Source organism: Muscardinus avellanarius (genome assembly GCF_963383645.1).
Source record: "Muscardinus avellanarius genome assembly, chromosome: 21".
Taxonomy (NCBI): Eukaryota; Metazoa; Chordata; class Mammalia; order Rodentia; family Gliridae; genus Muscardinus; species Muscardinus avellanarius.
In genome coordinates this window covers 24083669-24098701 of record NC_137807.1, presented here as the reverse complement: position 1 = coordinate 24098701, position 15033 = coordinate 24083669, and the positions used below count along the sequence as shown (strand labels likewise).

At 60.7% G+C, this 15033-nt stretch overlaps 1 protein-coding gene across 1 annotated transcript; it reads left to right on the top strand.

The window, feature by feature from the left end:
* Nucleotides 1-6870: 6870 nt before the first annotated feature.
* On the top strand, nucleotides 6871-13453 carry LRRC75B (leucine rich repeat containing 75B; the record flags this gene model as incomplete). The annotated part of the gene is made up of 4 exons (XM_080717816.1): nucleotides 6871-7047; nucleotides 9925-10053; nucleotides 11861-11976; nucleotides 12925-13453. The coding sequence occupies 4 exons, from the start codon at nucleotides 6871-6873 to the stop codon at nucleotides 13451-13453; spliced, it is 951 nt and encodes a 316-aa protein (XP_080573942.1).
* Between the last annotated feature and the right edge of the window lie 1580 nt (nucleotides 13454-15033).

The window sequence follows — 15033 nt, the reverse complement described above, 5'->3', positions numbered from 1 at the left end:
CCCCAGCCCTATTTTTATTCTTGATTTTGAAACAGGGTCTCACTGCATTGCAAAGGGCATAAGTAGCTGAGGCTGTCCGCGAACCCGGATCCTGTCTCAGCCTCCCAAATGCTGGGATTACAAGCGTGCGCCACCACGCCCGGCTTATTATTTTGAAACAGGGTCTCACTGAGTTGCAGAGGGCCCCACTAAGTACCCAAGGCTGGTTGCAAACCTGAGATCCTTCTGTCTCAACCTCCCGAATACTGGGATTACAAGCGTGCACGACCTGCTCGGCCAGGAATCCCATTTTAATTTAGTTCTGCATACTTTTCCAGGGCTGTCCCTCCCCGAGCTTGTCTTTCTCCCAGGCCTATCATGTCCAAATTCCTGGGAAACCTGTAAATATTAAAGTCAACCCAAAACCCTGCATGTACGCAGTTAAGTAACTCTCTCGATAGGCACTTTAAGTGAGATGGAATAGCTTAAGAATCTGTAATTCTCAATAGATTTCCCAGAAACATCTACTGATCAAAAAAGACCACATCAAGGATCGGACAGTGACCACGCGGCCAAAACCCCACAGGTCTCTGCAGCGAGGTTTTCTGGCGAAGGCTCCCGTCCCTGCCCTCCACCAAGCCTCCTTTGTTCTGGTGCTGGGGATGGAACTCAGGGCATTCTGCCTCCGTGCCTCCATTCCAGTAATACCCTCAGCCCTTTCTGTTTTTTTACGTTCAAACAGGGTCTCTGTAGGCTCGCAGAATCTCGGATGTTTTGGTCTGATCTTCTCAGCACTTCAGAAAGACCGGTTTACACCAGTGGGGAGCTCACTGCCAATAAAGACAGCAAGACTGCAGGTGGTTGGCAAGACTCCCCAGGGTCCAGCCTCAGTTTACCTTCGGTAGGCTTCAAGAATCAGCCAGCTTCTGGAGGGCCTGGCCTCAGACCCCGCTGCCTGTCTGAAGCCACAAAGAGAAGAACCAGGAGCCACCCAGACTCTGGGGCTGCCTGGCCAGAGTGTCTCCGAGCCCTGTGGACCCCACTGAAGAGACGGAAGGAGCGTAGCCTAGATCAACGGAAGGTCGGCGTCACCTGCCAGGGAGAGGTGAGCACTGCTCCTGAGTCCCAGGGCCTGGCCAGCTCCTCCTGGAGCCATGGGTGGCATTCCCTTATTAACACCCACCTTTTTTTTGAGGGGTACTGGGGACTGAACCAGGGCGTTCTCCTTCCAAGCTATATCCCCAGCCCTATCTTTTTTATTCTTTTAAACAGGGTCTCGCTAAGTTGCCGACAGTCTTGCTAAGGTACCGAGGCTGGCCTCAACCCGCAGTCCTCCTGTCTCTGCCTTCAAAATCCTGATATTACGGGCAGGAGCCACCAAGCTGGGCTGTAGAGCAGCACCCACCGGAGACAGGAGTTGGGCCAAGTGCGTAGGCCCCCCGTAGGCTCATTAAAGTCCGGGAACATCTGGCGAGAGGCTGCCTGGTATCCAACGGCCAAACCCAGATGCAGGGTGGCAGGGCCACGAGTCCAGGTGTCCCCAGGTTCAACGCCTCCCGGGCCACTGATGGGTGGGTACCTAGGTGGCCGCCCCTCCCGGGCCTCAGTTCTCTGGAAGAATCGCCGGGCTAATTCATCGAGGCAGCGTGCACCCATGCTCATGGCACCTACTACCTCCAAAGCTCCAGGGGTCCCGCTCAGCTCCCACACCCAGTCTGCAGCCACCACTGTCAGAGCAGAAGCCGTAGTGCCCTCCTGGAGTCCTCCCTGCCGCCGCCCCCTCGCCGGTGCTTTCATCCCCCGGCTTAGTAATTACCCGCGGTGCCCGGGGGCTCCAACGGTGCCAGGCCCTCGCCCCATTACACACCGGTCTCCAGGAACGCCAAGCAGTCCTGTGGCCTGCGGGTCACACGCCAAGCCGCCGTCCACCCCGCCGCTGCCCATGACTTCACCCGTGCCCAGACGGCCAGACTCTTTCCACGCACACCCTCCTGCTGGCTCCCGGACTCCCGAGCGCCCCACCTCTTCCAGGGCGCCTCTGCCTGCCTGATGGACACCCCGCTCGGCTACTCTCGCCGCAGTGAGTTCAAGGCGAGTCCCTCTGGCTAATGTTTCAGAAGCCCCGGTGGACAAGCCCGAACCTGAGCTGAGCCCTGAACGGCCTCCCCTGGCCACGGCCGCCCCCGCCCTCTCGGGTCCTGGCTGTTGTTCCTCGCTCTACCCCACCCCCGGCCCCCAGGCCGCCCCATCCCCGACTCCCAGGGTGGGTCTCCCTCCTGCACCCCAGAGTTCAGCATGCAAATCTAAGCACTCCCATCCCCCACGGGACAGCCTTCCAGGCACCTTTGGCTGCAGATACATTCCTGCCTCGCTGCCTCGCTGGCGCCTGTCTCTGCCCTCCTTGCCCCCGCCAGCGCGCCAGCTTGCGGCGCGCTCTCTCTCTCTCTCTGTGGTACTAGGGATGGAACCCAGGGGCATTCTACCTCTGAGACACACCCCCAGCCCTATTTTTTATTCTTGATTTTGAAACAGGGTCTCACTGAATTGAAAAGGGCCTCACTAAGTAGCTGAGGCTGTCCGCGAACCTGGATCCTGTCTCAGCCTCCCGAATGCTGGGATTACAAGCGTGCGCCACCACGCCCGGCTTATTCTTTATTTTGAAACAGGGTCTTATAGCCAGGCATGGTGGCACAGGTTCAATATCTAGTACCAAAAAACAAAACAGAGAGAGAGAGAGAGAGACAGACAGACAGACAGACAGACAGACACCGCGCACGCGCGTGCTGGGCCTGGTTGGCACACACTTGTAATCCCAGCATTCGGGAGGCTGAGACGGGAGGATCACAGTTCAAGGACAGCCTCAGTTACTTAGTGAGGCCCTTTGCAACTCAGTGAGACCCTGTTTCAAAATAAAGAATAAAAAATAGGACTGGGAGTGTAGCTCATAGGTAGAATGCCCCTGGGTTCCATTCCCAGTACTGGAGAGAGAGAGAGAGAGAGAGAGGGAGAGAGAGAGAGAGAGGGAGAGGGAGAGAGAGAGGCCCTTTGCAGAAGTCGTTACTTAAGATGAGATCATATTGGTTTAGGGTGAGCCCCAAACCCAGTAACTAGTGTTCTTCCAAGAAAGCCAATGCACAGAGTCACAGGCAGGGCAACCGATGACGCTGGAGGCTCACGCCGCAGTGGCGAGATGCAGGCCCAGGGGCGCCCAGGATTCCTGGAAACCACCAGAAGGTGGAGAGGCCTTAAGTCTCCTCCTGAGCTCTAGAGGGCGTGGCCTGGTCTGCACCTTGATTTCAGGCTTCCAGTCCCCAGAACTGTGAGAGGGCTCTTGTCTGGGCTTTGGATTTTGGTTTGGTTTGGTTTTGGTACTGGGGATGGAACCCAGGGTGTTCGAGCTTTGAGCTACATCCTCAGCCTTACTTTATTTTTTATTTTCTTGTGGCACTAGGGATAGAACCCAGAGGCATTCTACCTCTGAGCGAATCCCCTGGCCCGATTTTATATATTTCTTATTTGGAAGCAGGGTCTCACTAAGCTGTGATGGTCTCTCTAAATTGTCGGGGCTGGCTTTGAACCTGCGATCCTGCTGTCTCAGCCTCCCAAGCCCTGGGATTACAAGTGTGCGCTACCACGCCCGGCTCACTTTTTACTTTGAAGCAGGACCTCACCAAGTTGCAGAGGGTCTTGCTAAGTTCCTGAGGCTGGCCGCGAACCTGTAATCCTCCTGCCTCAGCCTCTCAGGTCTGGGATTACGGGAGGGCACCACCACGCCCGGCTCACTTCTGTTGTCTTAAACCACAGTGTCTGGCAACTCACTATGGCAGGAAGTTAACGCAGCTGCCTGCCAAATCTGTGGTTACACACCAGACCAGGTGGCTCCGGCAGACTTGAATCCAGGTTCTGAACCGATACCTGCGACACCCGCACCCCATGCCCCTTCCTCTTTCGGCCCCATGGCAATTCCAGGTGCTGACCGCTCCCTGTAGGTCAGGACGCTGCGTCTCCACAGTCCCTGGCTGCCTGCCTTCTTCCTCGCCAAATTCTGTCCCCATTCCGCATCTTCTTTGCCCTGGCTTCTAGGAAGCTCTGTGCTCCCCCTCCCATACTCACCCCATCCTGGGCTTGCACTATCCCTTTGGGCGGTTGGAGAAGGGGTCCAGTCCAGCGCCAGCCCTCTGCCCACCTCTACCCAGCACTCCCACTGCTGGTCCCCATGAGGGCTGGGGACACCCAAGCTGTGGCTGTCACCAATACCCATCTCCTGATAAGTCCCACTTGGGACCTCAGATGTTCCAATCAGGGCCTGGGGTCTGGCGCTGGACTCTGTCCCTGACCCCCAAACCTCCCATCTTGCTTTATTTCCCAGGGGTGGCAATCTCCTGAACCCCCCCTCCCCAGCAGCCCTAGGGGCTGAAAGGGCACACTGAAGTCCACTCTCCCTCCGGGGACTCTGCTGTCCAGGAAAGGAACAGGCACCTTTAGCTAGGACCACGGGGCTGGCACAGCTCTGTCCTTGGGGGCCCTGTCCAAGTCAAGCTAAGCCAGAAACAGCCTGGGCACCCCCGCAGCAAGCTAGGGAGGATCGGCCAGGGACGGGAGCCCAGACAACAGCCCTCCCTTCTTGGAAAAACGTCCTCCAGGAATCTCTTGGCCAGGGACACAGGGGGCACGGGGTCCTTGGCTCTCCACAGGACTCTGAGCTTGGGGCGTCTCTCCCAGACCACTGCCTCCGTCACCCTCCCTGACACCCGTGCCAGCCCCCTCGCTCCTCACGCTGTCCCCCTCACTCCAAGAAACAAGGTCCAGGCCTGGCTCAGGCCCTGGAACCATATGGGCAGGATCTGGGTGCCAGCCAGGTCTGGCTCCAGCTGCGGATGTAGAGGAAAAGGGGGGCGGCCTTACCTGGCTGCCAGCTCTGGGCGGGGGGCTGAGAGGTCTCTGGGGCACTGGGGCTGCTGCTGGAAGCTCTCGCCCCTCACGGTGGCAAGTCAGCCATGGCGCCTTGGCCCCAAGGGAGGGCAGACTGGGCATTTATGTGGGTCTGCCAAGAAGGAAACCTGCTCTGCCAAGGTAGCCCCGGGATATTAGCTGTGGAGGAGGAGGGGCAGGAGGCTGCGGGTCCAGCTGACAGATGCCGGGGAAATGGAGGGGAAGGGGGCCCAAGAATTGGCGCCATGCAGGGGAGGGGGATCCCTGAGCGATCAAGAGACTACTGACGGCTGGGTGTGGTGGCACAGGCCTGTAATCCTAGTAGTTGGGAGGTTGAGACCGACTGGAGGGTCGCAGGTTTAAGGACAGCCTCAGCAAGTAGTGAGACTCTCATCAACCTCGCGAGACCCTGTTTCAAAAATAAAAATAAAAAATAGGGCTGGGGGTGCAGCTCAGAGGTAGATGGCCCCCGGGGTTCAATCCCCCAGTACCACACAACATAAATAAATGAAAATAATTTAAAAATACAAGAAGGGCTGGAGTGTAGCTTAGAAATAGAAAGCTTCTGGGTGCAATCCTTAGTGAGAGACAGAGAGAAAACACACACACACACACACACACACACACACACACTCACACACACTCCACCCTATGCTTGGTCTAGGGGATCAGCCCCAGGGAGTCAGAGCCTGGCTCCCTCTCCTACACCCTCCAGGTAGGCAGTGGTTGACCCCAAAGAAGGGTCCCAGCCCCATCCTCATTGGTCATTGGATGCCCTGGGCAGGTCCTCCGACCAGCTGGATCCGTTCTGCACACTTGTCCAGCCCAGCCCAGCCCCACAGCCTCGGGCCCTGGGTGTGAGGCGGGGCTGGAGTCCTGTGCCCCTGTGCAGGTAAGTGGGGACCGGAGCCCGGGTGGGGGTCTCACGGGGAGCAGCAGGCCTCCCATGGACTGCTGAGGGAGCCCCCGCAGGTGGGAAGGCCTCGGCTCCCACCCGATCCGGAGGGGCCAGGGCCCACCCACGCTGCCCACTACCCCTCCCCTGCCGGCGGGAAGGCGGGAGCCGGGGCAGATGGAGGGGCCGCTGCCAGCCTGCCCAGGCCCGGCTTAACGGTTAACCAGCAGGTCTCAGCCCGCTCCTCCGCCAGGCGGGAGGTCGGGGGGCGGCCCCACCCGGCCTGCCCAGGCCTGCGCCCCCGCCCCTGGCGCAGGGGGGGAGTGGCATTCCGCGTGTGTCAAGCGGCGTGGCGGCAGGATGGGCAGGCCGGCTCCCACCGAGGACCGAGGTCGATTCCCGAGGCAGGCGCGGGCGCTGGCCTCCCGCCCCGCCCGGGGCGCTCCTGGCGGGTCAACCACGATTTTCCAGTCGGGTCCCGGGGCCAAACGCCACCTCGCCCGGCCGGGCTCAGCCCGCCCTGGGGGAGAGCGCCAGGTCCTCCGCGGGCGTCCACCCCGGGGAGACCGGGGACCGAGATCGCCCGACCCGGCCCCAGGCCGGGCGCCGAGCCCTGGACGTGGCGCGGCAGCCTGCGGAGCCGGGGCGGGGCTGGAGGGGGCGGGGCGACGACGGGCTGACCGCGGGCGGGGCGGGGCCGGTGGGCGGGGCCAGCGCGGGCGGGACGGTGACGGGCTGATGGTGGGCGGGGGCGGGGCCGGGGGCGGGGCTAGCGCGGGCGGGACGGTGACGGGCTGACCGCGGCCGGGGGCGGGGCCGGGTGGGCGGGGCCAGCGCGGGCGGGACGGTGACGGGCTGACCGCGGCCGGGGGCGGGGCCGGTGGGCGGGGCTAGCGCGGGCGGGACGGTGACGGGCTGACCGCGGGCGGGGCGTGGCCAGCGCCGGCAGGGCGATGCTGACAGGCGGGTCGCGGGCCGGGGCGGGCCAGGGGGCGGGGCCAAGGCGGGGCGGGGCCAAGGCGGGGCGCTGCAGCCCGGCCTCCGGCTCCCGCCAGCCCGGGGCCATGGGGGCGCGGCTGGGCCGGCGGGCAGGGGCCGAGGCGGACGGCGAGGCCGGGGCGGCGGCGGGCGGCGGGCCCGCGCCCTACGAGCGCCGAGTGCGCTGGCTCCGCGAGATCCAGGCCACGCTCCGCGAGCGGCGGCCCGAGCGCGCCCGGCAGCTGCTGCGCCTCCTGCGCCAGGCGAGACTCGGCGGCCGGGGGCTGCGCGGGCCGGGGGCGGCGGGCGGGCTGCGGCCCGAGGCCGGTCGGGGCGGGGGAGGCGTGCGGAGCGCGGGGCGGCCGGGCTCGGGGTTGGGGCGCCCCCGGCCTGGGGCCAAGAGCCCGCATCCCGGCTTTGGCGAGAAAGGATGGGGAAAGGATGCCAGGACAGATCGGCGCAGTGGGAGGACGCGGGATGAGAGGACCCGGGAGGGCGCCCTGGGGTGCAGCCCCGCCGGTGGGGTGGGCGGGTGCATCCGGAGCCACACAGCGCCCAGACAAAGCCCGAGGCAGCCCCACCTGTCCCCCCTCAACACACGCGCCCCACCCAGCTCTGAACACCACGGCGACACCTCGGGTGGGTGGGGGCTCTGATGTGGAGCCCCGAACTGCCCCGTGAGACAGCGACGCGGGTCCCAGCACCACCCCTGGCAAATTTCTGCCCAGTCCACCTTGTCCACCCCTGCAGTAGCTGCCTCTACCACCTGCCCCATCCTGGGAGCTGAGATCAGCCGCGGAGGTGTTTGGCCTACAGAAGGTGGAGGAACAGAGATGGGGAAACTGAGGCACGGCAAGCCTAGGGCCCCCGGAGACAACTGGAAGAAGCAGACGCAGAGCCCAGCCTCCCAGGCCCTCCAGCCTGGGGCTTCCTCCCTCCAGAATCCTGGGGCTGGTCAGGTGGGGCTGGCCCTTTAAGGGGAGCGGTCCAGACCAGCTGAAGGCAGGCTGCAGTCTGGGGCCCTGTCTGGGTCTGCCCGGGCTCACCCCCACCCCTTCCTGGTGGGTCTTCCCCAGCCAGCATCTGTGGCTTGGAGCAGGTTGGAAAGACAAACAGAGCGGTACCCAGCCGGGCGGGCCAGACACACAGATCTCTGTCTGCGGTGTGTCTAGAGCCCAAGGAAACCACTGGGCATTCCCCTGGAAACGGGAAACACCAGGAAGGACAGGTTGTCAGAGACCAGCTAGGCCGCCGCGTGTCCCAGGGGTTGGGCTCTGAGGGCCAAGTCTGCAGGCACCTTGTAACGGCAGCCCATGGCTACCTGCCTGTCTGCCTGGGCCGGGCACTTGTGCAGGGCATGCCAATCTCTGGCGTGGGAGGGCAATGCGGAGGCTGCAGCCGCCTCCTGGCCCTGCTTGCCCTGTCAGCCGTCAGACGCCTCTAGGAAGGATTCTTTTTTGCCATACTGGGGATTGAACCCAGAGGTGTTCTACCTCCAAGCTATACCCCAGCCCTATTTTATTTACTTTTTTTTTTTTTTTTGCGAGTCTGGGGATGGAACCCAGAGGTATTTGACCTCCAAGCTATACCCCCTGCCCTATTTTTTATTCTTTATTATGAAACAGGGTCTCACTGAGTTGTGCAGGGCCTCACTAAGTAGCGGAGGCTGTTCGCGAACCACGATCCTCCGGTCTCAGCCTCCCAAATGCTGGGATGACAAGCGTGGGCCACCACGCCCGGCTTCTTACTTGTTTATTTTTTTTGGAAGTACTGGGGATGGAACTCAGGGGGCATTCTACCTCCGAGCTACACCCCCAACCCGAATTTTTATTCTTTATTTTGAAACTGTCTCACTAAGTTGCAGAGGGCCTAAGTAGCTGAGGCTGTCCACGAACTGCGATCCTCCCATCTCAGCATCTCAAATGGTGAGTGCCACCATGCCCAGCTCAGCTTCAGCCCTATTTTATTATTTATTTTTATTTATTTATGTGATGTGGTACTAGAGGTTGAACCCAGGGGCATTCTACCTCTGAGCTACACCCCCAGCCCAATTTTATTTTTTACTTTGAAACAAGGTCTAGCTAGGTTGATGAGAGTCTCACTACTTGCTGAGGCTGGCCTTGAACTTGCGATCCTCCTGTCTCAGCTACCCAAGTACTGGGATTCTAGGTGACTGCTACTGCACCCGTCTTGATTGTTATGATGATGATGATGATGATGTAGCCCAGGGGTCTTCTACCTCTGGGCTACACCCTCAGACCTATTTTGTATTTTTATTTGGAAACAGGTCTCACTAAGTTATTGAGAGCCTCACTAAGCTGCTGAGGCTGGCTCCGAACCTGTGAGCCTCCTGGCTTTGTCAGTGTCCTTTAAATGGATTCCTGGAAGCATGCTCAGCCCCCCACCGGGCCTAGCAGGGCTGGAAGCCATGAAGGCAGCAGGGCCGGGCAGGGGTGTGGTGGAAGGAGCGAGGGGGAGGCTGGAGGCCCCGGCCTGGGGGTTCTGCCATGGTTTCTAGAGCATTTGGTCAACCGCAGGCGCTGGGCCGAGCTCAGGTGTGCCTCCTACAGTGTGGCCCTGCAGGCCCAGGGTGGCTGCAGGAGGTGGGAGGGAGGCAGGGAGTCCTGCGAGGAGGCTGCTGGGGGCGAGGCCTGAATCTCTGCAGGAGCAGTGGGGAGGGAAATCGGACCCGTAGGGGGTAGGGGAGAGTGCTGAGGGACTGCGGGAGGCCCGAGGCCCGTGGGCTGCCTTGCTGACTACTGCTCTGGAGAGCGGAGTCCCCCGCAGGCATGCGTGCAGTGGTGGCCCCACCGGGAGACTTGGACGCTCCCATCCTTTGGCAAAGGTTCCTGTGGGAATACTGGGGACAGGGCTGTCAGGATCATTAGGGTTCCAGAGCCCGCCCCCATGGGCCCTCACCCCGGGGAAGGCTGGGCCACAGCCAGGCACCTCACCTCCAGCTACTGGTCTGAGTAATCCTCCCTGACGTCCACCCTCTCCTCTGCTAACGGGTCCACCTGCCCCTGGACCACTGGGGAGACTCCATGTCTCAGCGAGGGAGAGGGAGACCAGGAGCCGCTGTGCTAGGGAAGGGAGACCTCGATTCCTGGCTCACCCCGCTTCCTCTTCACCACTTGCAGGACCTGGGCCTCGAGGGGACCCTCCTCACCGACATCCTCTACAGGGACGTGGCTTTCCTCAACCTGGTGGATCCCATCTCCCATGACCTGCTGGTGAGCCTGGCCCGGGACCTGCAGTGCCCCAAGAAGGTGAGGCCAAGCCGGGCATGGTGGGGCGTACCCGGAATCCCAGGACTTGGGAGGCTGAGACAGGAGGTTCGCAGGTTCAAGGCTAGCCTCGGCAACTTAGTGAGGCCCTCTGCAACTTAATGAAACCCTACTTCAAACTAAAAAAATAAAATAGGGCTGGGTGTGGTGGCACATGCTTGTAATCCCAGCATTCAGGAGGCAGAGACAGGAGGATTGTGGTTCGTGGCCAGCCTCACCTACTTAGTAAGGCCCTTTGCAACTGAGACACTGTTTCAAAATAAAGAATAATAAAAAAAAAATAGGGTGTAGCTCAGAGGTAGAATGCCCCTGGGTTCCATCCTCAGTACTATAAATAATAAAATAAAATAAAATAAAATAGGGTTGGGGGTGTAGCTCGGAGGTCGAATGTCCCTGGGTTCAACCCCCAGTACCACAACAAAACCCAAACTCAATTAAACTAAAAAGGGCTGGGATGTAGTTTGAAGGGGCTGAGCTGTAGCTCGGAGGTAGGATGTCCCTGGATTCAATCTCCAGTGGGAGAAAGGAAAAAAAGAAAGGAAGGAAGGAAGGAGAAGAAGGCAGCCAGGCCCTCGACTGTGTGTGGTTGACAGGCTAGGATCCTGGCTCCTCACGCAGCAGTGTGGCCTTAGGCAGGTCGCTGTCCCTCTCTGAGAACTGGTGGTGGCTTCGGGGGCAAGTGTGAGCTGCATCCGCCTGACCTGACAGTCATGCACTGGGTCCACCTGTCTCCCGGGATGCAGCCCCATGTGCCAGGCTTGGGGACCCCAGCTGAGCACAAGTCACACGGGGACCCTGTAGGCGCAGACTGGTCCAGCAAAGCCATTAACTGAACTGGGCTCCCAGCCTCCCATTGCTGGGGTGGGAGAGCTGCCCCGGGCTGGAGCCCCGGCCACTGGTCTCCGTCCTGCTTGTATACCCTTGGGCGAGGCTCAGGTTAAGTCGGATTCTACCACCTGCACCTCCCCCCCCCATGCCCCTTGTGGCTGTGGCCAGACATCAGCCCCAAGTCCTGGTCACATAAAACAGGGTGTCTACTACGGGCTGTCAGCTCTTAGCCCGTGGCCTCAGGACTTGCAGCCGCTGACGGTGCGGCGGGACTGGGTGCAAGGCTTGCTGGGGTTGTATTCAGCCTCAAGCTGGGCCTCTGTGGGGGGCCCAGTTAGACCCAGAGAGAGCCGTCATGTGGTGCTAATACAACAGGAACTTCCCAAGCCGGGCGCAGTGGTGCATGCCTGTAACCCCAGAACTTGGGAGGCTGAGATAGGAGGATGGCAGGTTCCTGGCCCGACTCGGCCACTTAGCAAGACCCTATTGCAAGTTAAAAAATAAAGAGGTGTTGCTCAGAGGTAAAACACCCCTGGGTTCAATCTCCCAATGCCAAAAGAAAAAATTAAATAAAAAGTAAAATCCCTGGGGCCCGGTCAGCCCAGACCCAGGCCCCACGACGGACGCAGCACAGCTTGGAGAAGGAGAGGAAGACCGTGCTGACCTGGCAGGTTCCTATTCCCGGGGGCCGGCGTCAGGGGACGGGCTCCCTCGAGGGGCCTGCTCCGGCCTCTCCCTGCGGCAGGTCCCCTGAGGGGCGCTGCTGGCTGACCAGGAGCCACTGGCCCTGGGCCGAGGACTGGGAACAAGGGCCCATTGTCCGGCCTCCTCCCGCGGGCACTGTGGGCCTCACGCAGCCTGTGAGCTCCCAGCGGGCAGCCTCCCCTGGCCCCACGCCAGGCCGTAGCCGGTGGGAGTGGGGGCCCACTCACCGTGACAGCGCTGTCCGCCTCCGCCGCAGGACCACGAACGCTGGAAGTCCTCCGACAGGCTCTGCCGCCAGCTCATCTACCACCTCACCCCGCACTCCAGGCGGCAGCGAGGGCCCGGCCTGCCCCGGAGAAGGGCCCAGAGCTGGTAAGCGGCGCCCACCAGGGCCCCTCTCCCCGCCCCCTCGGGGCCCCTTCCCAGGCTCCCTCCAAGAGCCCCCTGTGCTGCCGTCCTGCCCTGTGGGTCTCATCTCACGGCCAGCGTTGCCCACTGCACAGAGGCCGCCCAGGCCGAGCTGCAGTCCCAGGGGAGCTGCCTCCTAAGGCCCCGAGGCCCAGGCCTCTTGAGGCCCCCAGACCCACGGTGACCTCCGCGGGCAACTTAGCAAGACCCTGTTTCAAAATTAAAAGGAAGTAGGGTGTGGGGGCACACATTTGTAATCCCAGTACTTGGGAGGCTGAAATAGGAGGATCACAGGTTCAAGGACAGCCTCAGCAAGTAGTGAGACGCTCATTAACCTAGTGAGACTCTGCTTCCAAATAAAAATAAAATAGGTCTGAGGGACATAGCTCAGAGCGAGAATGCAAAATAAGTAAACAAACAAACAAATATTACAAAATAAGAAAGGAAAAAGGGCTGGGGGTATAGCTTAGAGACAAAAATGGACCTGAGTTCAATGCCTACTACCATAAAAAATCAAAAGAGCTAGCTGGGCGTGGTGGTGCAGGCTTGTAATCCCAGCATTTGGGAGGCTGAGACAGGAGGATCCCAGGTTCGCAGACAGCCTCAGCTACTTAGTGAGGCCCTCTGCAACTCAGTGAGACCCTGTTTCAAAATAAAGAATAAAAAACAGGGCTGGGGGCTGTAGCTCAGAGGTAGAATGGCCCTGACTTCAACTCCTACTACCGTAAAAAATAAAAAGAACTGGGGGTGTAGCTCAGAGGTAGAGTGCCCGTGGGTTCCCTCCCCAGCACCAGAAGCAGAGCCAAAGAGCAAGCCCCCGCTGGAGCCTGGCTTTGCGGGGTTGCTGGCTGGGTGCCCTCCTCTGGGGGCCCGGCTGTGCTCAGCCAGCCCCCGACCCCCTCCCACCCACAGCCTCCGGGGTGGGCTGCAGAAGTCGCTGCCGGCTGGGGAGACCCTGGACCTCTCGGGCGTCCCGCTGTCGGCGCGCGACGTGCGGCACGTGGCCCGCTACCTGGACGGGCACGGCGCGGGGCTGGCGGTGCTGGACCTGAGCTTCACGGGGCTGAGCGACGAACTGCTGCGCCTGCTGCTGCCCAGCCTGGGGCCGCTCCCGCGCCTGGCGCAGCTGCTGCTCAACGGCAACCGGCTGACGCGGGCCGCGGCACGCGAGCTCACCGAGTGGGTCAAGGACGCCACCCAGTTCCCGGCGCTGGCCTGGGTGGACCTGGGCAACAACGTGGACGTGGCCTCGCTGCCCCAGCCCCTGCTGGTGGGCCTGCGCCGGCGGCTGAGCCAGCGCTCCTCGCTCCCCACCATCTATGAGGGCCTGGACCTGGATCCCGGGGACTGCGGGCCCGGGGCTGGGGTGGCTGCCGCCCCCAGCTGGGGCTGCGCGGCCGCAGAGCCCGGGCCCGGCACCCAGATGTGCTGCACCAGGTGACTCCCCGCCCGCTCGCTGCTGGGGGCTGAGGGCGCCCGGGATGGAAGAGGCCCAGCCCGGGTGGAAGGGGATGGGGGGAGAATCGGCCAGTGAGGGGCCCCCACGGCCCCCAGAGCCCAGTCCCCGCAAAGGGTGATGCTCTCCGGCTCAGCCTCTGCACCGTGGACCTAGGGGCGCCGAGCGCCACCCCTGCAGCTGTGATGCGGTAGCACCCGTCCACCCCAAAGCCAAGAGGCACCAAAGTCACGCTAACCGCCGCCGTCTGCCAAGTGTCCGTTGGCAGTTCCATGGGGACCAAGTGGGGCGATGGGCATTGGAGGAGCCCATGTGGAGGAGACCAACATGGAGGTCGGTCGAAGCCCCGATGCAGAGGTCTGCATGGAGTTCCACGGTGAGCTCCTCCCCAAGCCCAGGAGGCCACCACGGACCTTCAACTGGGGGCAAGGCTGCACTGGCCATGGCCGACTCAAGAGGAAGGACTCAGAGGGACAAGGCGCGCGACACCTGTCATCCCTGGATTGGGGAGGCTGGGACAGGAGGATCTCAGGTTGGAAGCCAGCCTTGAAAATGTAGGGACACCCTCAGCAACTCGGTGAGATCTTGTTTCAAAATAAAAAGTAAACTGTCAACAAACCAGTGAGACCATGTTTCAAAACCAAAAATAAGGATGGGGGATAGCTTGGAGGTAGTGTCTCTGGGTTTGATCCCTGCTCGCGCGCGCGCATGCTCTCTCTGTCTCTCTCTCTCTCACACACACACACACACACACACACACACACACACGAGTGTGGTGGTGCACACTTGTAATCCCAGTACTTGGGAGGCTGAGACAGGAGGATCGCAGGTTCGTAGCCGGCCTCAGCAACTTAGGCCCTCTGCAACTTAGTGAGATCCTGATTTAAAATTAAAAATAAGAGCCAGGCGTGGTGGCTCACGCTTGTAATCCCCGCGCTTGGGAGGCTGAGGCAGGAGAATCACACAGGTTCGAAGCCAGCCTCAGCTACTGAGTGAGGCTCTCAGCAACTTAGTGAGACCCTGTTTCCAAATAAAATATAAAAAAGGTCTGGGAGTGTAGCTCAGGGGTAGAAAGCCCCTGGGTTCCACCCCTAGTACCACCAAAACGTAAATAAATAAATAAAAAATAAACTTAAAAATAAAATATAGGGCTGGGAGCAAAGCTCAGAGTGAGTGCCTCTGGATTCAATCTCTAATACCACAAAATACATAGAAAGGGCTGGGGTGTAGTTCAGAGGTGGGGCGTCCCTGGATTCAGCTCCCAGAATTCCCAATACCAAAAAGAAAGAGGGCAGACTCTCGTTCGCCCCTTGCAGGGCACAAGGCTACTCAGGGCCTTCTGTGGCTGGTGGGGGCCGCTAGGCAGGATCAGGGGATGCGTCTGACCAGAGCAAAGAGCTGTGTGCTCTGCCTGGCGCACTGCACACACCTGGAAGCCAAGCACTTGGGAGGTTGAGACAGAAGGATCGCAGGTTTGAGGCCAGCCTCAGAGCAATTTAGTGAGACCTTCAGTGACCTAGAGAGACCCTGTTTCAAAACAAAAAATATAAAGGGCTGGGGGTCTA